This window comes from Punica granatum, chromosome 8, assembly GCF_007655135.1.
Source record: "Punica granatum isolate Tunisia-2019 chromosome 8, ASM765513v2, whole genome shotgun sequence".
Taxonomy (NCBI): domain Eukaryota; kingdom Viridiplantae; phylum Streptophyta; class Magnoliopsida; order Myrtales; family Lythraceae; genus Punica; species Punica granatum.
Window position 1 is genome coordinate 24,618,339 of NC_045134.1, and position 27,170 is coordinate 24,645,508.

The following is a 27,170-nucleotide window of genomic DNA, read 5'->3' on the forward strand; positions in this document are numbered from 1 at the left end:
TCACTTTCCCATAATAAATAAAATAAATAAATTGTTATAATATATAATAAATTGGAAAAAAATATAATTCAAAATTCATATACATATATATATATATATATATAATGTAATTCAGACTCTTGTTACGAAAATTCTCTATTCGATTGATATAAGTCTTCGTTCGTAACCCTCAGGTCATGGACGATCGACCATTCGCATTTCCTTCACACTACATATATAAATTCTTTTCACATTTTCATAATTAATTTTTTTTGAATTTTCACAATATTATATATTAGATATATTTAGGAGATTATTTATTTTAATTTTTTTATTATTAAAATTAATACAATAATATCACTATAAAATAAAAATATAAAAAGAGTCGACATTATGCGCGGGTTTTGATGAATGGTTACACCATAAATCCAAATCAATTTTTAAATGTATAAGTAAAGATAGGAAAGGATAATTTGACTACTTTGCACTTGAAATATCTATCGGATGTCGCGGCAATTGCATCTATGTTGTACTTTACAATTATTTGGTTTTCGATAAAATAATATGGTCAATAAAAGTTTGATCAGTCCTAAATGTAACGTACCAACCGCAAAAAAAAAAAAGAAGGTACTTCTTAGAGTTTATTTATTAGCCAGCCCTGAGGATCTAGTGATTACTTTGCACCTGAAGTATCTATCGGGTGATGCGGCAATTGCATCTATGTTGTACCTTACAATTATTTTGTTGTCGATAAAATAATACGATCAATAAGAGCTTGATCAGTCCTCAATGTTACGTACCAACCGCCAAAAAAAAAAAATTCTTAGAGTTTATTTATTAGCCCTGAGGATCTAGGGACCATTACTAGATGAATGAAAGCAATGGATCGGATCCGAGATTTGGGACGAGGGAAGACAAAACTAAGGTTTATGGAGATGAGTGTCCCTGCGAACTCTTTGAGATTCATTCTCTAGACGCAATCGACCGGTACTTCGTGCTCGGGTCACGGTTATCTTGATCTTGGAATGAGGAGATGAAAATTATTTTGCACTTATGTTTGTCATGGACTTTTAATCGGTTAATTGCCGAATCGACTTTCTGTAATATGGAGATTCAATAATATTTTTGACTTGATAAAAAATATAATATTTTTGTACGTTTTCATAACTCTAATAATATCTTAAAGATATTCACTGGCAAATGGTGTATTGACTTTATGCAATTTAGAGATTTGAATATATTTTTACTTGAACAAAAACTTTAAAGTTTTTGTACATTTTTAACTCTAATAATATCTAATAGATATAAACTAGGAATGCTGCATTGACTTTCTGTAATTTAGAGATTCGAAGATATTTTTTATTTGATAAAAGAATTATATTTTTGTAAGTTTTCGTATCTCTAAAAATAAATTATAGATATCAACTGGTGAATCCTGCATTGACTCTGGAGATTCGATGATATTCTTCACTTGATCAAGAATTTAATATTTTTGTATGTCTTCGTAACTCTAAGAATATCTAATAGAAAATATCAATTGGTGAATGCTGCATCGACTTTTCGTAATATGGAGATTCAAACATATTTTTCACTTGAACAAAAATTTAATATTTTGTATGTTTTGATAACTCTAATAATATCTAATAGATATCAATTGGTGAATGCTGCATCAACTTTCTGTAATATGATATTCAAATATATTTTTCACTCGAACAAAAATTTATATTTTTGTATGTTTTTGTAACTCTAATAATATCTAATAGATATCAATTGGCGAATGGTACATTGACTTTATGTAATCTAGAAATTCGAACATTCTTTTCACTTGAACAAAAATTTAATATTTTTGTACGTTTTTGCAACTCTTAATAATATCTTATAGATATCAAATAAATGCAGTGACTATGTCGCGTGATTTACTTTTTTCTCATTAATTACAAACTTTTTGATATTTAAGGAAATTGCCTTTTTTTCTCGAATAATATATCTATATAAATAAACAAAAGACATGAAAATATTCCGAATATCATAAATCTACATTTAGCTTTTTTAAAAACAAGATAACTCTTGAATGCATATTGACTCATGACCTAATACAATAATAGGAAATGATGTAAAATAAAGGGATAAATAAATTTTGCTGGCGAGAATTGAACGCGTGACCTCAGGAGCGCATGGTTGATGATATGTTTACAAAATTAGACACGTTTATAAGAAATTAATAAAGTCACGATACAGTTGAGGTAATGCTTTAAATATTGTAAGCGTAAAATTTAAGATGATCACAACAATCCATCAAAGAGGGTAAGTTACTATATATATGTATATATATGAATATATAGATGTAATTTGTTGCTTTACAATGGGAGCACGAGACGCATAGTTGTAGGCAATTCCACTCGTGTAATACGTAAAGTATAACCGATATAAACACGATAGTCGTCAAGCAGTTAAAAGAACGGATTGAGACGTGATAGTAGCCTGGCTGCTTGTCGAAGGTTTCATACGACTCAAGTTGATTGACTATTCCACGGACTTGCGAAGTGTTAATATACGAACTGAATGAACACGAATAAACTTATGAGGAAAAACTGAACAAATAAATATTAGAAAAGGATTTGAAAATTATGGGGAAAAAATCCAAAAGAATTGAAAAAAATAAATAAATAAATAAATAAATAAATTCAGGGAGAATCGTCAAGCATCAAACAAATTAAGGCACTACAACGCTACACACTACACACTACACACTACACACACTCTGTCACTGCTCCTCCTTAAACACGCGGCGAAGCGCACTCTTTCCTCTTCCGACACCGCCCCCGTCCCACTCCCGTCTCTGTCTTTCTCTGTGTCTCCGTCTCCTTCTGTTCGCTGCATCGCATAAATCCTCTGCTTCTTCCTCTGCGTCCTGCCCTGCCTCCCCAAAACGATCCGTTTCCCCTTCCCCAGCCCATCGATTCTCAATCCATTCCCATCCCCTCTCCCTCATTAACTTCAATTAATCTTTCCCAACGATAATATATATATATATATATATATATCCTCTACTTCCCTTTCCCCTTCCCCTCCCGTTTCCCCTTCTTTCCCTGTTTCGAGATTTCGGATGATATCCTGTTTTGTTCCCCTGATTCGTAACTCTGTCCCCACATGGAAACCATATCTCTCCCCCTTCCTCCCCCTTTCCTTCCCTGCTAAAACAAGCCTTATTTCAACCCTCTGTTTAAGATTTTAGCCTTATCTTTCTCAACCCGCCCTCTGTTTTCTTGTCTCGACTCTGTGCCGTGTCTCTGTCTCTGTCTTGCTCTGCTCTGCTTAGCTTCCTGCTCATCAATGGCGTCCGGCACCAGCAACCTCCAGCGGTTCCTCGACTCCGTCACCCCCATTGTCCCCTCAAGAACCCTTCCCCAGGTAAAATATTTGTGGCCCTTTGGGTCGTCCGTCTGTTCGGGTCGAATCTCGACAGTCCATTGATTTGTGTCTTGAGCCATCCGGGGCTCGACCTGTCCGGTTCTTTTTTGGGGTAATTCAGGGATCGGGCCAAGAACATGCGACCCGGATGGAGATTATCTGTCCTTCGTGATGGGTTACGTGAAAAGTTATGATTTTTCTGCCGATTTTGTCATTTTCTCGGACGATCTCTTAGCCTTGCCTGCTCGCCGGAGCTCTTCCGGTGGCTTGTGATGCTCTCAATTAGGACAGCAATTAAGCTCGCGTTTTTTTAGTTATTAATTAATGGAATTTCTTTATTAATTATAGGGAAGAATATAGAAAGAAATTGCTGCAATCTTTATTTTATTTTATTTTGAATGTCATCATTATGACACTGTTTTATGACAATTATATAATTTTAATAAATTATTAAAATATAAAATACCAGAGAAATTTTAGCGTGTGATGGTGATTGGTGGGGGTTGAAATGTGAATTGAGTTTGATCATATATATCTACTAAAAAGTGTGGGCCTGGTCCGGTCACTTGTTTCAACCCTGTTGGGCCGAACCGGGCCCACGCCTGGGACCCATTGGTTCTTGCTCATTATTTCTTTAGCCCTGGTATATTCCAGTAGTCCTATCCTATACCGTGTAAAAATAAATAATTAATAATAATGAAAAAAGAAAAAAAATCTATGCCATTTATTACAGACTGCCCCATGTAGGTGAAGTTAGCTCAAACTGCCCCTTAAAATTTCAAATATGACAGCTTGCTCCCAAGTGACAGGAAGGTCACTATCGTGCTCAGATTTTGATTATCATATGGCGATTGAGGCGAGGGCGAATAATTTATTTAGAGTTGGGATGGTTTGATATGTTTAGTTAGCTTATTAATAATCTATCTGGGACAAAAGATATGACGAGCCAGGAAATGGGTCTGGTATCCGAGGTTGTTGACATGTTTGGCATGAAGAAATGGAGACGCTTAACATGTTAAAACCAATCACTACTTCGTATGGTAATTCCAGTGTGTTCGCTTTCCGTCCTGCGACTGTGGCACCAAACAAGACTGCAAGGATTTGATGACACATAAGTAAGTTCCCTAGATCATAGCATAGCGATCACAAGATTATCGAAACTGAGGACAGGTTATTGATTTCCAAGCTAAAAGTGCCTTGTTTTATGACGTGAAAGGTTAAAAGGTGTAGTGTGATGATTTAATGGACATGGAGTAGTGCTAACCGATTCGAGATCCTTTCATTTTTTTTTTTTGGAGATTCGTTAATTGAAAGGGAAATTCTCCTATTACTTACATTCAGGTTTTCGGTCTGATATTTTGTCGAATTTCCTTCCGTAGAGTGAGATTCATGATGTGAACCTCCTCTGGCAACCTGCTGGTAAGGAAACGATCGACTACTTCGAAATGAAAGATCTTTGGGATTGCTATAGAGAGTGGAGCGCCTTTGGTGCATGCACCAAAGTCGTGTTTCCCAGCGGAGAGACGGTTAAGAAGTACTACATCCCTTACCTGTCAGCTATCCAAATTTACACCAACAAGCCTGTTTCTCTGAACAGGTGACTATTTTCTAATTTTTCTTGATTCGGTTCAATCGTTGTAATTTATGTGTATTGACAGAATGAGTTCGAGTTCTTCCTTTGCAGGGTCAAGAGTGAGGGTAGTAGTAACAGCGCAGCGGAGTTTGAGAGCGACTCTTGGAGTGATGACAGTGGCAGCGATAAGCTCTCGAGGTCCCTCAGCGACAACTCCAGCAAGACATGGGACAACATTTCTGAGGATTCAAGCTTAGATCAGGCAGTCTCGTGGCCCGTGAGAGAGAAATTCGGTCACATTTACTTGGAATACTTCGAGTCGTGTTGTCCTAGCTGGAGGGTCCCAATGATGGACAAGGTAATAACAGAAAATCCCGTCCCGCTTTTCTTATACCAAGTTATCGAGCAGTGGTGATATAACGAGAACTTCCTGTATTTATGAAAAATAAACAATTGCGATCTTGCATCTTCATGATTCAGATCAATGAGCTAGCGAAGGACCATCCCGCACTCATGACGCTTCGAAGCATGGATGTTTCGCCTGCAAGTTGGATGGCTGTTGCTTGGTAAGGCTGGAGATTCTCATCTGTCGATGTTGTCTACTCGCTTGATGCTTCGTTGTTCAGAACTCGAAATAGCAAGCAGCTGACATTTCTTAATATTAAGTATTGCTTTCTTTCTTTTCTGTTAAGGTATCCTATATACCACATCCCGAACATCGGCAACAAGGACTTGTCAACTTGCTTCCTCACATACCATACATTGTCTTCATCTTTCCTAGGTATCTTATTCTATATCTCCTACTGTTTCCAAAATCAAATTCGAGCTTGGAAGTTGGATGTAAAGCAGTTTCCAAGGCTGATATACAAATGTTATGGTTATTGCTGCAGACAACGGTGAGGAACTCGATGAGAAAGAAACATTGAAGGATACATGCTGCAAGGAGCGAGCTCATGACAAGATTTCTCTGAGTCCGTTTGGGTTGGCCACCTATAAGATGCAAGGAGATCTTTGGGTGAACCCCGAGATGACGCCCGAGTACCTGAAGTTCATGCACCTTCAGAACGCGGCGCATTCGTGGTTGAAGCAGCTAAACGCGTACCACCATGACCTCAGCTTCTTCACCCACCACTCGGCCTTGTAGAAAACAGGTGAGCAGTGAGATGTAAATCCGCCTCTTTCGAGACTTTCTACCCCTTTCTCTAGACTATGGAGAACTCGTGAAATCACCACCGAAAACCCTAAACTGTGATGCCGGGAGGTTGAGAATCCGATGATGATTTTGTTGAGAGGAGTTTTTTTTTTTTCTTGCAAAAAAACCTTTCATGTTGGAGTAGAGTTTGAGCAGACTTTGTGGAGGAAGAGAGTATCTTGTTCTCTCTCTTTTTGACGAGGAACGAATAAAATCTTGTACAGGGTTATACGATGTGTGTATTGGTTTCCCTAGCAGCATGTACCGGTTCCTAGTCTCAATTTTTCGATCTCATAATTACTCTCGCGTAGAAACAGTAGTACGGAGTTTGGTATAGATGTACAGACTTCTGAAAAATGATCGTCCTTTCGAGATAGAGACCCGAGGTCGTGCTATGTCCCCATGGATCGGGCTCCATTCCAACGCAATTATAACTTGTCACACCTTTATCAAAAGCAGGACGTGACGTCAGTGCTAGTAGTCGGTGCCGGGTGCCGGGAAAAAGGGTCATGGCGGGCTTATTCGCAACGGACATACTGATTTACGTGATTGTGCTGAGTTAGAAGATGTAGCCTATGATCTTTGATCGATTGGTCAAGAAGTAACTTTGGATGGCGTTTGATTCAGCAATGATTGGTGAGACTCTCAAAATCGTACTTGCAGTCGGCGAACTTTTTCACATTCAGTGGGAAAAGTGAAACCCGAAGATCTCAACTCGTACTTTCCCGTATTCCAATATTTTACCCCTCTGCCCGGCCAAGTTCTTTTTTTTGTGTTTGATTTATATTTTTTAATTTATATATTATTTAAAAGTAAAAATTATACACTAATTCTTTTATAAATTTTCATGATTTATTGTAAATTAAAATAATAGAATAAGTATTTATTGTTATTATTATTATATTTTATGGAAATGTTTTTATTTCCTTATTTATAAACAGTCGTTATTAAATAAATAAATAAATAAATTTAACTATTACTTTTAAAAAATAACTTTTAATGCGTTATTTTTCGGTTTTAGTTTAAATTATTTTTTGTTGAACAAGGTGCATAAGCCTAGTAAATCTAAAATTTCAATAGCGAGGGTTAGAAATCCCGACAATATTTCATGACAATAAATTATTTAAATCGATATGAATAATATAAAGAACTTAGACACTAGAAGGAATCGAATAAATCTCGTCTTGCCAACCAGTCCAAGCAGGCTCTATGCCTGAAGATCCACCCCGTAGCTCTGCCAATATTGTGAGGAAACCCGCTGATCTAGTTCCCTTAGTGGTCACCGAACCAGACCACACACCCCGATCGAATCTGAGTTATCTTTGGACGAACTGTCCGTGTTAAACTTGACCCAACCTGGCTTGATCCAATGAACACCCTGCCCAGTTCGAGTAGGAGCAATAGAGACCTTCACCAAGAACTTGTAGGCTCGAGAAAAACCACGGGCAAATCGAAGAATAGAAAGCGGAGGATCCAACGGCTGTCGAAATCCTTCCTGGAAATAGATTTATTTCTCCGGGAACAGAGGCACCAACAGGTTGTGGCAAATATATAGCACCCGAAGGCTCGACCTCAAATTAAGCATTAACCATGTCTATGAAGAGAGAGGAGTCAATCTATTTTCGTAACAAATACTATAAATTATATTACCGTCTCGTTAAGAAATGCAATATAATAACATAAACGTAACCAATATATATATATATATATATATATATATATATATATAACTACCAAACACGGGATTTCCGGGCTTACTTCCCCAGCATACGAACCAAATGCCTGTGCTCTGATGGAAAAGGAAAACATAGGTCTATTTGGGACACAAACGGAGACAGGGGGCATCAGCTCTGGTCTCTCCTCGGCTTCATCGACCTGTCAGGGCCTGGCTCACCTGCGCACTTTGCCTAGATACGCGCATCATTTGGCCGCCTGCACAATTCTTTGCCTTTGATTGCTGAACATTGTTCACCGATTTCGTAAATTCCGATGCAAATTCTTTCATCCTAGAGACAAATAGATTCAGCGGGGCGCAGTGGTGTTAAGCAGCTTTTTCTTGTTCAGGTGACGATGCTCTTCTCTGTCATTTCAATTGAAGACTAATGTCGTTCAGCTTCACCAATGAGAAGCTGCGGAGTTCTTGAAAAATTGGTACTTGGGGTTCTTGCAAGATCATGAAATTCTGGAAGATTCATGCCGGTATAGTTAGTTGGGCGTCTCTACTGAGTTGAGCTTCTGGGTTGTTTCAAGTTCTTGTTTTTAACGAATATACGCTGCGGAGTTCTTGACAAATGCGTACTTGGGTTCTTGCAAGATCATGTAATTAGGGAAGATTCATGCCGATATAGTTCGTTGGGTGTCTTTAGTAAATAGAGCTTCTGAGTTGTTTCGAGTTCTTGCTTTCAATGAATATCGCGAATTCTTGCATGGTTGTGGATTTTCTGGAATTGGTGGTTTTGTTGGCAGTTCATAAATGGTGCTGAGATTGGCATCCTCCTTCGCGAGTTTGCCGCAGAGTCGGCAGTGCTTAAATCCTCGTCTTGAGCGAAAGGGGCTGAGAAGATTCAAAAGGGGTTACGTCGAGAGGCCTCAGATATTGTCCTCTACCGAAGATGCTGCGGTCGGTTTACGAGTCTTTGTGGTCTCGGACTTGCACACGGATTACTCCGAGAACATGAACTGGGTGAATTCCCTGTCCACTGTGAATCATAAGCACAATGTTCTTCTTGTTGCTGGCGATGTAGCAGAGACGTATAAGAACTTCGTCACAACAATGTCGCTCTTGAAGGACAGATTCGAGCATGTTCTCTATGTGCCTGGGAACCACGATCTTTGGTGCCGTCGGGAGTCGGAAAATTATGTAAGGGATACCAGTTTCCTTTATCATGTACTTTAGTTGCTACTCCGAATTCAGCAGTGTCATGTACTTTGTGCTGGCTTATAGTGTAATGTGACTGACTGTTCTGAAAGTTTAAGTTTATAGCAAAGGGCATTAGCAATCTGCAATTTTTTTTGGATAAGTATTAGCAATCTGCATTGATCATAAGCTAAACCTACCTTCACATGCAAATACTTGATTGTCGATGAAACTGCTTTCAGGTTGATTCTATAGAGAAGCTGGGCAAATTGCTCGAGGCGTGCAAAGGACTTGGAGTGAGGACTGATCCCGTGATTATAGAAGGGTTGGGCATCATTCCTCTCTTCTCATGGTACCACGAGGTAATTGTTCAATAGTTTTATTTTTTTGATAGCTTGATCCTGCATGTATGTATCGAAGTGGTCTGCTTGTTTTGCAGAGCTTCGACCAAGAGGAGGATATAACTGGCTTCAGCATACCTTCCCTGGAGATGGTGAATCACTATCTTTTCTCCTAGTAAGGTTTTTATCGACTTTCGTCACGAAGTGGCAATTTTGAATTTTATCAGCCTCTTCTCGTTGGAAAGGAGGCCCATGTTTTCAACTTATCCTAGCTTTCCCGATTTGCAACCCAGTAGTTTTGCTTCATAGGTTATCTGATAATTGATTGGTTTTCCTGAAATGTAGGCATGCAAAGATTACCATGTCTGCAAATGGCCTTCAGACCTTTCAAATGGGGACACCTCCCTCGCTCGCTACTTTGATGAAATGAATGGCTCGTACGAGGATGCGATTGAGGATATTAAGGAGACGTGTGATCAGATAATCACATTCTCCCACTTCGTTCCTCGGTAAGCTTTCGCTGTTGCTTGCTCATCCAAATGAACTTAAAACCTGGAAATAGGTGATTGTCTACTCTGACATCACTGCTGGTGAATTTCTCTAGCTGATTTGAGCTATAACATTGTTGTTTCTCAACCTGATCGACTTGGATTTATTGGCTTGGCTCTTATTGTGTCCCCAGACAAGAACTGTGTCCGGAGAAAAGGATGCTATTTTACCCCAACCTCCCAAAAATTATTGGCTCCGATAGCCTCGAGGCTCGCTTAAGGTCCATCCACGGGGCCCATGGGAACCCTTCTGCATGTCATGTGTTCGGCCACACCCATTTCTGCTGGGATGCCATTCTAGACGGGATCAGGTACCGTTGCTCAAATTCAATACCCAAATCTCATGACTGTTAAATAATGCGGTGATGACATTGGCTTCCGGTTCTAAGTCTCCACGACTCCCTCTTCATGTTTATATATTCCTTCTGTTTCAAGTCAGGCCGATATTACATGGTACGTGTACGCTTCTCATAAAAGCTTAGGCTTCTAGAGACACCGGTAATTAGTGATTAATGGCACCTGCTATATCTGGGCTGATGAGATGATACAACTTCCCGAGAATCTACCTTTAGGATTTCTTATGTTTCCGCAGGTATGTGCAAGCGCCATTGGCATACCCGAGAGAGAGGAAGAGGAGAATGAACGGGGGCGAGAACTGGTTACCATTCTGCGTGTACTCGAATGGCGGGTTTGCTGAGAGGCTTTCACCATGTTACTGGTCTGATTACTATTCTGTAAACCCTAGGGAGCCTCACAACACTGAGCTTGCTCCATGGGTTGCTAGATTCTATAGGCATAGAACAGAGCTGACATGAAAGTCAATAGAGTTTAGCCACTGTTGACTCTGTATCCAACTTTGCCATGTAATCTCTGTGCTATTGTTCACGACATTTTCTTTGCCAATTGTACACAACTCTTCTATAGACGGAATTCCGTTGTGCAAAGGTTTCCTAACGTAATTGACAGATTACGGTATCAGTGAAATAAATTTTACTCAGTAAAAAGGGCAAGCTAATACCCATCGACTATCCTGACAAATTTTACTCGGTGAAAAGAGCAAGCTAATACCCATGAGCAAATTCCGGTGTCAGTAAACAAACTTTACTCAGTGAAAAGAGCAAGCTGATACCCAGAACCAAACCGCGCTAGGAAAGAGACATCGATGACGGTCTTACTATATATGTTCTTATATTTATTCCCACTCATTTACCATTTTTTCTTTCATTCTATGTACAGAGACATACACAGTCGAAGTGTTACAAAGAAACCACAACAGATTGCAAAATTTAGATATACAGACCCACAACAGAAAAACTAAAAGGAACCTTAATTTTTCCAAAACCTTAAAATCTTTTTTTTTTTCGGTCACACTTAAAATCTTATTTTTACTTTCATAATTCTAATTTTTCATTTTCAGCCAAAAACTTCTAATAATCCTCAGCAGCTAAGGGCTGCTGGGTGGGATGTGGAGCTTCAATTGGTATGATGAGAAACTCATAGATGAGCCCAGCAAGGGCTCCCCCAATGAGCGGGCCCACCCAGTAGATCCAGTGGTGGCGCCACCTCCATTCCACGAGTGCAGGGCCGAAAGCACGTGCCGGGTTCATGGCTGCCCCATCGAATGGCCCGCCCACAAGGATGTTCGCTGCGAAGATCAGGCCAACCGCCAGTGGCGCCAGGATCCACATACTGCCCCTCCTCGGGTCGATGGCGGTTGCATAGTACGTGTAGACCAGCCCGTATGTCATCACTAACTCCAGAAGCATCCCGTGGCCCTTTCCTTCGCCCGCTGCTAAATAGAGTTCCACCGGTCTCTACAAAAGCAAAACATGAAAACCGTGAAATTACAATGCGAAAGAGCAGAGAATTTAGGACGAGATACTCTCCCGCCACTTGCTACAGTAATTACCATGCCGGCAGTGACGAGCCTCAGCAAGATGACAGCCATGATAGAGCCCAGAAGCTGAGCCGCCCAATAATAGATGGCTCGGATCAGGGAGACCCTTCCCCCGACAAGGGCCCCGAACGTGATTGCAGGGTTGACGTGGCCACCCGACACATTGATGCTTGCCGCCATTGCTGCAGCCAGCGACAGACCACTCGCGAGGGCGACTGCCAAAAGGCCCGATGCGGGCCTCCCTGTGTGTGCGTACATTTTATCTGGGAAAAGCGGCAAATTTGCATAATGTGTAAAAGCAAAAATAATCTACTAAGTTTTACCTCCAAGGGTTGATTCTATTTAAACTGAATAATCCCCGTTAGTCTTCTAAATACCATGATAACACACCGGAAAAAATATATATGTGTATATATATATATATTCTACAGCGTTTGCTTAGTCAACAAGGACAAGCTCATAGGCATGCATGATTAACGAGCAGGTACGGACGGACGAAGGATTTAGCTCCAGAAGGGAGGTCCTTGCAAGGGCATAAGAATATAAATGTTCTTACTTGGGACAAATAGCAGTAATTACATGAAAATTGAAAAATGATATAGAAATTTCCCTAAAACATCGGAAGTTTAGGTTGGTGACAACTCCCTCAGCCCCCTTAATTTATCCCTGTTGATGAGAAGCCTCCGACTATGTCGTTTGATTTTTGCGATATATGGATCGTGCTGTAAAACTCCATATCTTCCATCTCTCACAAAATCATGAGGACAACGGATACGTCTACAAAGCCGTCATAAGGACGGCATGCGTGTAAATGTAGTGAGCTTACGTACCGAGAGCGAAGATGGAGCCGACGGCGGGAAAGACGAAGATGAAGGTGGAGATGAGCTCGGCCAGGGCGGCGCGGACGAAGTCGGGTTGAGTGGCCTCGTCGGCCCTGCGGAATGCATATGCACGAGCTGTCGGAGCGGACATTTCGATGTATTTCCTCTTTTCCTACCAAAAGCTTATTAATTATTGCCTAAGCTAATCGATTTTCTTCGATGATCTAATAAAATCAACACCTCTATTGGGCTCTTGTCTTCTCTGATTCGTCTCGTGTTGGATATGCATGGAAGGTGTATGTGCAGGGCGGATAAGTGGAAGCAGTGATATTGATATGTTGATGATATTTGGGACAAAAGTGAGAGACATGCATGACTTGTCTTGTGTCTGAGAACGACACGTGGACTCACATATACATGTGTTAGCCTCTGCATGGAATGAGAATTTGTATATTAATAAGAAAGAGCAATATCGATCTGATCTGATGATGATGAAGATATGGCCGCCATTGTTATCGAAGCTTCTCCATCTCTATCCGCTCCTAGCTATTTTTGCTTTCATCCATCTATTCCAAATAAATAATTATTCTTGTTTTTTAAGTTGAAGCTTATTACTAGCAACGGTGCCCCCTGTGCATGCAGGTTGGTGTTATCCTCTAAAACGCATTATGGTGCTTATATATTTGCATGATTGCATATTTAGATTAAATCGTTTGATAGAATTAATCGTGTACAGATTAGTGTTAGGAGCTTACTTCAAATAGGGTCAGATGGGCAATTAATCAATAATAAATATTATGCAAGGTCTCGGGTTCGAGTTTTGTGAATAAAGAAAATTAATACCGGGAGAGTTTTATCCCTTAGTGAGCCGACTCAGCTCGATAAATTAATTGAGATTTAATTAAATTTTCGGATATCAAAGTTTAAAAAGTTCAAAAGAAAAGAAAAGAAAAAAAGGCTATGTGCAAGACTCAGCCTCATGTATTACGAGACCGGTTCATTTATTTTATATTTGACAATGTACTTGGCACTTTCAATTGCAAATTGCTATACGTAATGTTTTATTTTTCCTCAAAAATCTCATTTTATGTTGAAGAAACTTTTTTCCTTTTGTTATTTGTGTAAGTTATTAGTCAGAATAAAGTAATAATGGACTGCTCTATTGGAGAATTCAAAATTCCTTTTTTCTTTTGTGTGTGTGTGTGTGTTGAATTCAGTAACAATAGAGTGCTCTATTGAACATGTTCTAATTATTTATTGGGGTAAATTGCACCGGTGGTCCAAAATATTTTACAAATGTTTCATGATGGTCCAAAAAGTTTTTTTCGTTACATGATGGTACAAAATGTTTCAAAGTTGTTTCATGATGGTACAAACCGTCAACTCGAGCTGACGCTGTTAATATTTTGCTGACGTGGCGCGTCCAATGTGTCACTTTTGTTACGTGGAACCAATCATAGTACGCCACGTCATTTAAGACAAAATAAAACTTTAAAAAGTCCAAAAAAATACAAAAAATAATTAAAAAAATACAAAAAAGTGTAAAATTTTTGAAAAAAAATAAAAAAAATTTTAAAATTTTAAAATTTTTTTAAAAATTTAAATTTTTTTAAAAAAATATAAAAAATACAAAAAAAGAGTAAAAACTTAGAAAAAAAATAAAAAAAATTATTTTAAGATTTTGAAAATTTTAAAAATTTTTAAAAAAAATTAATTTTTAAAAAAAATTTTTAAAAAAAAAAAAGGGTAAAAAAAAAAAAAAATTTAAAAATTTTAAAAAAAAAAAATTTTCAAAATTTAAAAATTCTTTTTATTCTTTTTTTTTTTTTTTTTTCTCTTTTTTGTATTTTTTATATTTTAAAAAAAATTAAAAAAAATTAAAATTTTCAAAATTTTAAAATATTTTTATTTTTTTTCAAAATTTTTACTCTTTTTTTTTCAAAATTTTTACTCTTTTTTTTGTATTTTTAAAATTATTTTTTTGTATTTTTTGGACTTTTTAAAATTTTATTTTGTCATAAATGACGTGGCGCACTATGATTGGTTTCACGTAACAAAAGTGACACATAGGACGCGTTACGTCAGCAAAATGTTAACGGCGTTAGCTCGAGTTGACGGTTTGTACCATCATGAAACAACTTTGAAATATTTTGTACCATCATGTAGCGAAAAAAACTTTTTGGACCATCATGAAACATTTGTAAAATATTTTGGATCACCGGTGCAATTTACCCCATTTATTGTGTTGAATCCTCATTTTTGTCATTTGTAGTAAAAAGATAAATGTAAAATAAATGTAAAAAATACATGTTAAGAACGGAAAATAATACACGTAAAAATTAGTGACTATGTCTATAAAAAATCTAAAGTTATATAAAAAAACTTTTTTGTGAACAAATTCACGCTTTTCTGATTTATGCCTGATACGATAAAAAATGGTAATGTGAATTAAATAAGATATATAATATATTATAGACAAATAAAATTTATTTGATTTATGCCTAATAAGACAAAAGGCAACAATGATAAAGTTCCTTTTCATTCTATAAAAATATAATCAGATATAATATAACAAATTAAAATCATTTGAAATTTTTTTTTTTGCAAGAGTATTAAAATAGGACATTCTCTATATGGATGCTCAAAATTCAGCAACGTTATATATTACTAGGAAGGAGCCCGCGCTATGCTGCCGGGTTTTCAAAAACTTTTTTTGCCCACAATTGATATTTTCATATTATCGAAGTATGGGGACGAATAGTATAATATTGAAGAGTATATCAACAAATTAATATAGCATTACTCATTTTAAAACTGATTTAACATTCTAATTTAATAAGTTTGTGAAGATATATGAATGTGGAGGAAAAAACTATGAGATAAGTATGATAAAGGTTTATATGAATTTTTAAAATTAATGATTAAATAGCTTTTACGTGAAATGAAAAGAAAAAAGAGGAATGTATTTGAATCAAAAGTTTAAGATTAGAAGGAAAAATGTAACAGAAAATTGTAATAAAGTAAACATTTTGAGGAAAGGTCTGTGAAGTCATGTGCCTTCCTGAGATTAAGATAGATCGATAGTAAATTAGTAATGTATAATAAGAAAGATAAATTATATTTTTTCAAGTATTGGTCCGTTAAAAATCAATCTAGATAGATATTATCTATTAGTTATGCTTTATACCATATAGCATGTTTAAAAGGATAAAACAGAGAGTTAGGAGAACTGAAATAAAGAAATCAAGCTAAAAAAGGGGAAAGAAGAGAATAAAGGGAATTTTGTATCTATGTTTTTTTTAACCTTATTATATAGTAGTGCTATTCCAATCCTACAATTCTTCTAATCACAAATATACTTGTTTATATTAATAAAAATATATATATGCTTACATTGAGTATAATATTTATATATTTATGTTGTTACTTCTTAAATTAAAATGCTACACTATGATGTTCTTGCTAAACACCTATATTGTCATATAAAGTATCAAATGTAATCTACGAACAAAATTTCATTTAGCACTATTAGGTAAAATATATATGGATACTTGGGTTAATAAATAAAATTAATGAAATTAACACATTTTCTACTTATCAAAAAATAAATTAATTTCATTTATTATATCATACTTACATATATATATATATATAAATTTTCTAAAATTTATATGTGATCTTATCCAATTATAATTATGAGTTTCTGATGTTATTTTAAATAAATATATATATATATAGAGAGAGAGAGAGAGAGAAGAGAGAGATAGGAATAATGATTTAACAGTAATGACTCTTTGTTTAAACAAAAAAGAAAAGATAGACGAAAGAATTGAGAGATGGATCAGAACAGGAGACACCGTCATTGAGAAGGAGAAATATTATAAAACTGCAATAGCACCCACTTCATTGTTATTTTCTTCACAAATAATAGAGACAAAAATTGCACGTGACATAATTTAGAGAAAAAAATATGTACGGGTATTAAAAGGATACTCTATTTTGTTTTTGTAAGATGTAAAATGTTTTAGTTAATTAATGTATAGATAGTTAGGACATGTTAATTCTGAGATTTTTTTAGAGAGTGTAAGAAGAAATCAATAGAAGGGACAAAAACAAAAAAAAAGGTCAAAATTGGTGGATAAATTTTTAATAAAAAAGAGTATACTAAAATGAAAATGGAAAAAATAAAAGGACACGTGTCTACAATATGACTTTAAGAATGGGAAAATGACACTTGAGGTCCTATATGTTTCAGTTTGAAAAAACAAGTCCTAAAAGGTTTGGAAAAGTGACACTTTTGGTCCTTTCCGTTACTCCCATTAACGGAATTCCAGTAAGGCGAACGGAATGCCACGTGGCGCTTCCTAAGTGGTCAGGAGTTGGTTCGGATAGTTGGGGGTAGAATCGGGTCGGTTTCGGATCCGGATGTCTCCTTCTTCACCCGACTCCCTCCCCATGCGCCGCCCCTACCTTTCTTCTTGTTTTTTTTGCCCCTTTCTTCTTGTTTCGGGTCTTTGCAGATCTGTGGGATGATCGGAACATGAGCATTGCTATGCTTCTCCAAGCTGGAAAGTAATTGAGGCAATGGTGATATCTTGGGATTTGTCATTAACTATTTCTGCAAGTTATGTTTGAAGGGAAAGGGCCGATCATGTATTTCATATCGATTTAGCCTCTTTGCGATTTAAGTCATATGAGCTTCACATTAATCCGCTTCAAATCGCTGTTCTGCTCCTCCCCTTCATTCTACCAAACAACTCAAACGCGGAATCAAACACCTTTTGAGCTCACCACCGAGTTTCATGAGACAACATCTCGCTCAGGCATTACATCGAACACCTTTCGGGCACAATCCACACACGCCCCATGTGATGAATACATTGATCAGAAGTCGGTTCTTAATCACACCAATGTTTCAAATGGAACAATGCAAATGTTTAATGCCTTGCAATCTTAGGGTTTTCTGGAAACCATGAACAAAAAATCCACCAGACTCGCTTGCCCAAGAAGACGAAAGGTGGTGTGAGGAAAGGCTTGAAGAAGGATGGCCCTGATGCCATTGTTGCAGGGGCGGCGGTTGCAGAGGATGGAGTCGGGTGAAGAAGGAGACACCCGGCCCAAACCCGACCCGATTTTGCCCACGAAATCCGGACCCGAACCAACTTGTGACCAATCACGAAGCGCCACGTCAGCATTTAACGGCCACGTGACATGGCGGTAACGGTCAGTTAGATTTAGGACCAAAAGTGTCACTTTTCCAAATCTTTTAGGACTTGTTTTTCCAAAATGAAACATTTAGAACTCAATGTCAAAAATTGGCAAACATATAGGACCACAAGTGTCATTCTCCCCTTTAAGAATGCTAAACAACAGTTTTACATTTATTAAAGATTTAAAAATATATATTACAATAAAAACATAGGAAATAGATCACGCCAATGCAAGAGATGAGCAGTTTCAGTTTGAAGTCAAAGAACGTCACCCGGTGAGTCGGTGTCACTGAAAATACAAAATTGGCCTTTCTACGACAAAAATGAAATTAGGACCAATAAAAGTGTTTCTAGAAATACAATTATTGCGATAAATGATCGCATCATACCTTCAAATGTTTATAGTTAAATTCTCATAATTAAGTTTCGTGCAATGAAATTTAGTTATCATTTTTCTTCTCTTTTTCTAAATTTATTTTTCCGTTGAAAAATATAAAAATATGTTTACTAATGTTAAAATTAGAAAATCATAATTCATAGTAAATCAATAACTAATTTAGTATTGGGATTCAAATCTTATGGCAATGAATGGTGATCAATAAATAAGAAAAGAAAGTCATAAATTAAAAATTAGAAAAGAAAATAATTGACTAAGAAAAATTATAAAACTTAGAGAAGGAGCTTTTCTAATCTCTATACAAATTTAAATAGGAGAAAAATCTTTTCAATTGTATCATATGATTTTTCCAATAACGATGAAATTTTGTTTATTTTTCTCAATTTGTTGCTTTTTTTTAATGAAAAATGAAAATATGCCTGGTACCCGACGTCGATAGTAAAGCCCGCGAGCCCGGTCTGTTTGATCTCTGTGCCCCAATTAGGAAGCCCGAAAGGCCCGGCCTGGCAAAACTGAGGCCCGTCGGGCCTCCAGCTTCGTCGGGCCTCCAGCTTCGTCGCCGTCGTCTTCTTCATCATCTATACGCCGTTCCCTCTGGAGTTCCGTACAGTGCGATTCTCGAGTTTTCATAGCATTGTCGGAGTTGTAATTCAGTGAGCAGCTGATCGTTCGGCAGATGTTCTCTTGCTTCCCGCTTCCTTCCCGAGATTGATTGCTCTCTGCTCCTCATTGATTCCTTTGGTGCAAAGATCGCGTTGAGCCGCATTGAGGAGGTTTAGCATCTGATTATGCCGTCATCAACAAAACAAACTTGTAGGGTTTCCGGGTCGGACGTGGTTCGGGTGTTCCCTTAGCTGTTGCGAAGGGATTGAATTATGGAAGTCCCCGAGCAGAATTGCTTGGAACAAAATTCTCCGGAAGCGTCGAATGTCGATGGAGTCACCGGTAAATGTTCCTTCAATTATTTCTACTGTAGATTGTTTGGATTTGGAGCTTTACTCGTAGTTTGGTTTGTGATGTTATGCAATCATGGTGCTGAAAGTTCTGAGCTTTTAGAAGGATTCATGATGTATCTACGAATCTTAGCTGAAGAAATGACATGAATTTGTGTGTAAATTTGTTTTACGCATCTATCTTGTTTTGTTTCGTTGATTTTCGGATGAACGTTTTGTTGGATATACCACGGGTAGTTTGTATGCCGCGTCTTTTCATGGTTGTGAGCATGATCATACCTTTGATAATGAATTTCTCTTGCATTTAATCCGTTATACGGCTTCTGCTGCAATAGATGAGGTGAAACAAAGATCAATCGATCAGAGGCCGGCTCTGCCCGGGGACCCGAAATGTGTGATTTGTGGCCGCTACGGGGAGTACATATGTGATGAAACGGACAGCGATATTTGCAGCTTGGAATGCAAACAAGTCCTGCTACGCAAGGTTACTAACTCGGAATCGAGTGCTAGATTGCCCGCAACTGATGAGTGCTATTATGTGAGTGATACCGCTGGTGAAGCTGGGTCTCGATCCTTAAGTGCGAATCAAACTTCTTTGCTGAGGAAGAAACTAGATATCTTTGTGAAGGGAGACTCTGTTCCGCTGCCTATTCTGTCCTTCTCCTCGTGTCCTCTCCCTCAAAAACTCATCCTAAATATGGAAGCTGCGGGCTATGAACTGCCGACGCCAGTTCAGATGCAAGCGATCCCCGCTGCTTTGACTGGCAAAAGCCTGCTCGTTTCAGCTGACACAGGGACGGGAAAAACAGCATCCTTTTTGGTTCCAATCATCTCACAATGTGCGATTCGTGGTTTCAGGAACCCTTTGGACAGGAAAAACCCGCTAGCTATTGTTCTGGAACCCACTAGGGAGCTGTGCATACAAGTCGAGGAGCAGGCTAAGTTGCTTGGGAAGGGGTTGCCCTTCAAAACTGCTCTTGTTGTTGGAGGTGATCCAATGGCAGGGCAAATCTACCGCATTCAGCAAGGAGTTGAGCTGATTGTTGGAACTCCAGGAAGGGTTATTGATTTATTAACCAAGCACGATGTACAATTAATTGAAGTAAAGGTTTTTGTTTTGGATGAGGTTGACTGCATGCTTCAAAGGGGTTTCCGTGATCAGGTGATGCAGATCTTTGTGGCACTATCACAGCCCCAGGTGTTGATGTATTCAGCGACAGTTTCTCAAGAAGTCGAGAGGATGGCAAACTCCTTGATGAAAAACATCACTGTTATATCTGTCGGGAAGCCTAATTGTCCAACCAAGGCCGTGAAGCAGATACCTATCTGGGTCGAGACAAAGCACAAGAAGCAGAAGCTTTTTGACATCCTGACCAGCAAACAGCACTTCAGTCCACCAACAGTGGTCTATGTAGGTTCGAGGCTTGGAGCGGATCTCTTGTCCAATGCAATAACTGTTGCAACGGGAATGAAGGCTCTATCGATCCATGGTGAGAAGCCTATGAAGGAGAGGAGAGAGGTCATGAGTTCATTCCTGATGGGGGATTGTCCTGTGATTGTGGCGACCGGGCTTTTGGATCGGGGAGTCAACCTATTTTCCGTGAGGCAGGTAATCATCTTTGATATGCCGAACTCTATTAGAGAGTACGTGCACCAAATCGGGAGGGCATCAAGGCTTGGAGAGGAGGGCCAGGCAATTGTGTTTGTGAACGAGGAGAGCAAGAACCTGTTTCCGGAACTGGTGGAGCATTTGAGATCCTCTGGAGCTGCCATCCCAAGGGAGCTTCAGAATTCACGATACACTGTTGCACCTGCTTTCCGAGGCAATGGCCAAAGAAAGCGAAAGCACGGGCGATGAAAGTCGGAGCTTGGAAAAGCTCTTTTCCGTTACTTTTCCCTGCAAATCGCATCACTTTGAATATAAATTTGGATGTAACGGCATTTATATTGGTTGGAGGAGAAATTTTGTAGAGTCTAATGTGATCATCTAAGCTCTGTATGGCTTATGTTCAGATGATCTACGACTTTGTTTTTCCTGCAGAAAGTCATGTTCTTTACAGACGATGACGAATGAACCGAACATATATTGCACAACATAGGATTAATCTTGCAGGTCCAAGCCCATGAAAGAGTTGTTTTGCTACGTGTCGGACAGGCTTCCAGAGCAGCATGAACATAAAAAGCGTATTTTGGAGCTATTTTAAGACGAAATAACGAGGATATAGTGTGATCAATGGTTGTGGCGTTTATGCAACTCAGTGGAAAGCACATGCTGTAAATTCAAACTGTAAAAAGTTTAGGACACAAAATGGAACGAAGGAAAAATCCAGGATGCAAAATATAAATTACCGAAATACTTTTGTTAGCTTCGAGCAGAGTCGCTGGCAGGGCCAAGCGCCACCGCTCTGACAGAACTTCTTGGCCGGCGTCAATGGCTTCGACTTAGGAAGCTTCAGCCCACTGGGCGGCGAAATTTGAGCACATCTAAAACCCCTTTCCTAACGAAAAGCCATTCCCTTAAACCTTTCATCTCTCTCTCTCTCTCTCTCTCTCTCTCTCTCTCTCTGTGTCTGCGGTCGGCGCTGACTGATTTGGCAAATGTTCATGCTTGTCATGGTGCGACTCCGTGATTGAGAAGCGGTGGCGAGAACGTTGAGGATGTTGGCCAGAGGAGGAGGAAGACTGACCGTTTGCTCCAGAAGCTCTGCCGCCAGTGCTTGTACCCCTCTCTCTCTCTCTCTGTCTCTCTCTCTGTTATGATTCGTGTTGTTGGGTCTTGTTTTCGTCCTGTGGGCTTGTGTTATTTGCCAGTCCTAGGGGTCTCCTGCTGTTTGTTTCCGCTGTTCTTGATTACTCCGAATGAGGGGAAGGATGCTTATGCCGAACGATTAATGCTGCTGAAAGAATCATGCTGAAATTGAGCTAAGGTGACTCGTGGAAGCGAAGGGGGATCTTTGACCATAGGACAATATTCATGAAATGGCTTTCAGGAGTTTGTTTTGTCAATATCAGTTGCGCACATTGTTTTCAACCCCGTGATATGCAGCAGTGGCTGGTGTACCGGTATTTGGTGGTGGTGTTGCAGTGGGAGCTGGTGTATTTTGTTCCGAAACTGTTGAAATACGGTGCACCAAAACACTGATGAGTTCTTTTCGAGTTTGCCTGTTGCCCATTAAACTGCTGAGCTCGAATGGTGTGGCACATGAAACTCATGATATGATGTCGGTAGTCAGATCATGGAGCATGGTCTGCAAGTTTTTGTCGTTTCACTTGGCTGACAATGTCCATGAACCTTTGCATTACATTATGTTGCTGAAGCTCTGATTTTTACGAGCACGTTACAACAACTTATGATTTGGGTACTTCTTAAAGTTGAATTCAGTCATTATATCCGGGAGAACGCATACTGGTGTATTCTTTAGTGGAATGCCATTCCATATGCCTGGAGTTGAGTTGCATGCTGCGGCCACTTGTAGTTTAAGTATGAAGTTGTGACAGCCCATAAGTGAACTTGTTGGAGGAGCAAGTTGAAAGCCTACTTTTAGTTGGTCACAGATACACTTCCTCATCACGTTACAGAATGAGAAGGTGCTTATTCAATCCTATGCCAACCTGACCTCTGACTTCAGGCCAGTAGAGTGAAAGAAGGCTGGATAGATTTAAACCGAAGGGCTCTTCTTACGCAAGTCCGGTTTGCTTGCGGCTACTGGGTTCATTTTAACTTCTCTCATATAGTAAAGAAATCTCTTTGAGTGAAATTTGGTGATGCTGTTATTGGGTGGGCTTGTGGAATCCTTTTAGAACCTTTTGAAATAATGTCTTCCACATGAATCGTTATCTTACCCTTTAAATTACTTGCATTTTCTTGCCATTACTGGATTATGGATATATTCCCTTAAGATTTTCTCAGGAAAATTTTTGACTGTGCAAGGTTGACAATTTTCAGGGTTGACCAAAGAAATCGGTGAGCAGCATGCGTCAAATATTCAGTGGCGTGGAAGATCAAATGCCGCATTGGCTTCTGACATACCAGATCCTCAGAAACAGCGTAAAAGGGTGTCAAAAGATCAAAGACGAGCTATGTTGGAGTCTTATGTCAGCAAGTAGAGCTCTTTGCTTTATTCCAATCTTATTTCATTTTGTCGTTGCTAGTCATTCTGTCATTCATATCTATGAAATTAATGCTGCTCATGGTCTTTTTTGTCTGTGTTCTTCATGTTGCACTCCACCCTTTATTTATGGCCAGTCGGTAGCTAATTAAAACGTCTCAGTTATAACACATGGTCATTCTATTCTATAGCTGGTTAACTCATCTCCATTAAAACTCTTCTCTTTTAAAGAATTATTGTCTTATCTGATCCTTCAATCTCTCCTAGAGTTGCAGATGCTACGTTGATGTTTAAGTTTAAAATTTTCCTTTGATGGATCTGATGATTCTTTGTTGAATTTAGCCTTTAACCTTTTCCTTTAATTGCCTTAACGAGTCTCGAGATGGAAACTCTAAGCTTTAGATATTGCAACTCGGAAGTTTCTGACTGGTGGTCCAATATGCATGGTGTACTTTTGCTATTTCTGAGTTGATATTACCGTTCGTGTTGGATGCTAATCGAGTTTCCTATCTACTCATCCTACTACATCTAAATTTTGAGCTTTTCGAAGACCATTGTAAAGGTAAATTTCTTCGACACCCTCCACATTTTTCTTAAAAGACACTGATACTATTTGCTTTAAAATAAAATGTTACCCCTTTCAGGCTACTATTGAACAAAATTCCTGAGATAGCAAAGAAATATCGCTGAAAGAAGAGAGAAAAAGGAATGAACATACCTCTTTAACCTTGTAACTTAGATGTGCCTGATATGTTGTTTGACATTTAAAATCCATTTTGCTTCATCCATCGATTATTTGTTTGTCTAATGTTGACTCAATCAACCATATAGGTGAACTTTTAAGGTTGTAATAAATTTTCGGCTCATAGGTATAGAGAGGCTAATGCTGGAAAGTTTCCAAGTGCTGCTAAAGCTAGAGAGGAAGTTGGTGGAAGTTACTATGTTGTAAAGCAGATTATGCAAGAGCTGGAATACAATTTGAAGATGGATCCTTTAACTAATGGGGTGAAAACATCGAGGAGAAATGAAATGAGTAAGAATAGGAAATCTATGATCAAAATCAGAGACTTTCCGAGCCAAGGAACCATTGATGCCAGAAAAAAAGATGCTGCGGAGGCAATAACTTCTAGAGATGCCGAGATCGGCGAGAATCTAAGGGATGAAACTACTGCATCTCACGATTTCCTAAAGCCTGCTGCTGAAGTAATTGCTCGAAACTCGTGGTTCTTTTTTTTTTTTCTCTTTTGAAACGTCCATCATAACCTTCGATATGCAGGGCTTAAATCATGATCTTGTTGAGAGACAAAGTACATTACTGAAAAAGGATGACCAGGAAATTCCTTGTCCGCCTGAGAGACAAGAGGATGCTGGCAAGGAAGTTTACGACGACCGAGCTAAGTTTGTTTCAGAGCAAACTCATGCAAAGGAAGAAACCAAAGAAGACAGTGAAGAGGGCAAATCTCCTACGGACCTATCTGATGTTACATTGGAAGTTGACAGGGCAACATTAGAAGCGCCAAAGGTTTCAACTGATTCGGATAGTCCAAACAGGCAAGAGAAGCAGCATGAATCATCCACTGAATCGGACATTTCTATAAAGTAAGCTTTGTGTGTCCCAATGATGTCATTGCGATCTCCTATTGGCTAATTGACATGTTTACGCATCAGAAGAGCATCATTATTCTGTTTCGTGATGATCTGGATCGTAGGGTAATGAGCTGTTGAACTTTGTTTCACAGAAGAAGAGAAGATGCAGAACCTCCACGAAAGTCATCGCTGTGGGGGAATCTCAAATCATTTGCGGATAGCATCATCAGCATCTGGAGGAATTGATAAATTGTTGAGGTATTATAGAACCGGATTCTGCTGTCATCTTTATCCTCTGTTACCTGATGACTACTTAAGTTTATGCTGTCTAATTTCAACGTCCTAATTGGTTCATTTCAGCTTCAAGTTCTACAATAACTTTGAAGACAATTTTGCTGCCTCTGATCAGGTTCCCGATCAAATAGACTTGCTTAGCAGATGATTTTCGTATGTAACTTTCTTACCTTTTGCAAGGACTGAGTAGAAGTAGAAGGTTCACACTTTGTTCGACTTTCAAGTACTTTTTGGAGCAATAGTTTGCTATTATCGTTTCTTCAACATCATTTTGGAGGATCGAAGCGAGCAACATTCTCGTAGATATTTTAGTCTAGTGGGCGGAAAAGTTTCAGGATTGTACAAAGATTGAGTTCTTATCTTTGGAATCGCAATGTACTCGAGAGGGGTTAGAAGTTGGGACTGTGCTCGCTTCGAAATTCATGACTATATTACTTGTTCTGCCCATTAACGAATCACTAATGAACAATCCTGCGCTATGTGCGGACTAGTGAAATGAAATTCACAAATATGTAAAAACAGTAAAAGCATTCGTTAAGTAAAAAAAAAGGTATTAAAGTGTTTTTTTAAGTGTATATATCTATACATGACTTAATAATTATTTTTAATCAGTATATATATCTATACAATGTGCATAATATATTTTTGGGAAGAAATGAAAGGCCTTTATCTTATTATTATTTACATGTTATCACAGATGAGGCCAAATATCTGTCCTACATATTCAATGTATATTCGAAAAGTCACTCAATAAATGAGTGAGCAAATCCTATTTGGCATAATCATGCATATTGTTCCTTATTTGGATGTTCTTTTTATAATTTTTTTTAATAAAAGTGTGATTGATTATATTTTTTTTTAAAAAAATTTTATCCACCGAGAAAACCTATTATTTTCAAATAAAATGTTGATTTTATTTGAGAAAATTAGAATGCAGTAGAAAGTGTCATTATTTTGTTAGGATTAAACTAATTTAAAAATTCAAACAATTTAGGGAGTTAAAGGGAATCAATTGTATAAAAATAATAGCTTCAAGTTAAAAGAAACAATTGTAAAAATATTTTATTTATATACATGTTTGTCAAATCTTTATATCAAAATAAATTAATTATTTCCACTTCGAGTATCGGAGTCGAAAAGAAAAGCCAAACTTTGTCGCTAGCTAATCTAATAAGTGTGAAATTACATATTTCTCAAAAATTAATTTTTTATATGTTTAGTATTTTCAATAATATATTTTACGTTTGAGTTTAAATATATATAATTTCTAAAAGTGTATTTATCAGGTGACAAAAATCCTGATTTCAAATATATTACTACAAGTATGACGCGTTATATTTTATTAAACTTTTCGCTATTATTTTTAGATTACTTAAAAAGAGGCAAGTATGCTTTTACTTTGAAATTGAATAATAAAATTTGTAAAATAGAAACTCCATATTTCACATGCTTTTATGTGGTGAGTGATTTCTTTTGGCAAGGTAATCTTATTTTCCAAATTCTGAATACTATAATTGAAAATCTAGTAACAGACGTACTTTTGGTTTACAATTCATCAAGTGGTAACTATTTTTATTTTTAACAAATATTTTCTTACTATAAGAAGCAAAGTCGTATTCATAATATGACGATAGTATAATTAATGGAAAAAGAATTTTAAATATCAATCTTATGTTAATAATGACAAATTTTCATATTTCTTAAATGTATTTAATATCAACTTGGGAGTTATTTATTTTTTTCAAAATTTCTAGACGTCTATCTATATTTTCAAGAAGTGACTATTATTTAAGTGAAGAAAATATGTTAACGACCTTACTTGAACATGATTTGTTCAATAGGCTCGTACCTCTGTATCCTTGAGTTCTAAGGAGACGTGAAATTAAGGAAATATATTGAAAAAACACTTACCCGAAAAAATATTCAAAAAAGCAATGAGTCGTTTGCATTTTGAACATTGCGGCGCCTTCTCCTTGCAATTTTACCTTTTATATATTTATA

At 37.8% G+C, this 27,170-nt stretch overlaps 5 protein-coding genes across 12 annotated transcripts; 4 read left to right on the plus strand and 1 right to left on the minus strand.

Moving 5' to 3' along the window:
• Window positions 1–2,710: 2,710 nt before the first annotated feature.
• Window positions 2,711–6,419, plus strand: LOC116188488. Of its 6 annotated transcripts, none has more exons than XM_031517884.1 (7): window positions 2,712–3,390; window positions 4,327–4,505; window positions 4,770–4,987; window positions 5,075–5,321; window positions 5,444–5,529; window positions 5,656–5,744; window positions 5,854–6,419. In XM_031517884.1, exons 3-7 carry the CDS (start codon window positions 4,836–4,838, stop codon window positions 6,105–6,107), a joined length of 828 nt encoding a protein of 275 aa, XP_031373744.1. In that variant the 5' UTR covers window positions 2,712–3,390; window positions 4,327–4,505; window positions 4,770–4,835; the 3' UTR covers window positions 6,108–6,419. The 6 variants fall into 6 exon arrangements, with proteins under 6 accessions (XP_031373742.1, XP_031373744.1, XP_031373745.1 ...); XM_031517885.1 differs by having other exon boundaries at window positions 4,441–4,505; window positions 4,732–4,987; XM_031517887.1 differs by having other exon boundaries at window positions 4,441–4,505.
• Window positions 6,420–7,894: 1,475 nt separating this feature from the next.
• Window positions 7,895–10,845, plus strand: LOC116189351. Of its 3 annotated transcripts, XM_031518978.1 has the most exons (8): window positions 7,895–8,134; window positions 8,220–8,354; window positions 8,622–9,015; window positions 9,255–9,374; window positions 9,452–9,505; window positions 9,699–9,862; window positions 10,036–10,212; window positions 10,494–10,845. In XM_031518978.1, exons 3-8 carry the CDS (start codon window positions 8,629–8,631, stop codon window positions 10,714–10,716), a joined length of 1,125 nt encoding a protein of 374 aa, XP_031374838.1. In that variant the 5' UTR covers window positions 7,895–8,134; window positions 8,220–8,354; window positions 8,622–8,628; the 3' UTR covers window positions 10,717–10,845. The 3 variants fall into 3 exon arrangements, with proteins under 3 accessions (XP_031374838.1, XP_031374837.1, XP_031374836.1); XM_031518977.1 differs by having other exon boundaries at window positions 7,895–8,354; XM_031518976.1 differs by lacking the exon at window positions 8,220–8,354 and having other exon boundaries at window positions 7,896–8,219.
• Window positions 10,846–11,064: 219 nt separating this feature from the next.
• LOC116189353 (probable aquaporin TIP3-2) lies at window positions 11,065–12,942 on the minus strand. The gene is made up of 3 exons (XM_031518979.1): window positions 12,629–12,942; window positions 11,811–12,061; window positions 11,065–11,715 (listed from the first exon to the last, which is right to left on the minus strand). The coding sequence occupies exons 1-3, from the start codon at window positions 12,768–12,770 to the stop codon at window positions 11,329–11,331; spliced, it is 780 nt and encodes a 259-aa protein (XP_031374839.1). The 5' UTR covers window positions 12,771–12,942; the 3' UTR covers window positions 11,065–11,328.
• Window positions 12,943–18,807: 5,865 nt separating this feature from the next.
• On the plus strand, window positions 18,808–21,291 carry LOC116187882 (DEAD-box ATP-dependent RNA helicase 41). Its single transcript, XM_031516878.1, has 2 exons — window positions 18,808–19,171; window positions 19,515–21,291. The coding sequence occupies exons 1-2, from the start codon at window positions 19,102–19,104 to the stop codon at window positions 21,035–21,037; spliced, it is 1,593 nt and encodes a 530-aa protein (XP_031372738.1). The 5' UTR covers window positions 18,808–19,101; the 3' UTR covers window positions 21,038–21,291.
• A 252-nt stretch (window positions 21,292–21,543) lies between these two features.
• LOC116187884 (cylicin-1-like) lies at window positions 21,544–25,616 on the plus strand. The gene is made up of 6 exons (XM_031516879.1): window positions 21,544–21,898; window positions 23,126–23,282; window positions 24,158–24,491; window positions 24,565–24,887; window positions 25,028–25,133; window positions 25,236–25,616. Exons 1-5 carry the CDS (start codon window positions 21,838–21,840, stop codon window positions 25,119–25,121), a joined length of 969 nt encoding a protein of 322 aa, XP_031372739.1. The 5' UTR covers window positions 21,544–21,837; the 3' UTR covers window positions 25,122–25,133; window positions 25,236–25,616.
• The last annotated feature ends 1,554 nt before the right edge of the window (window positions 25,617–27,170 follow it).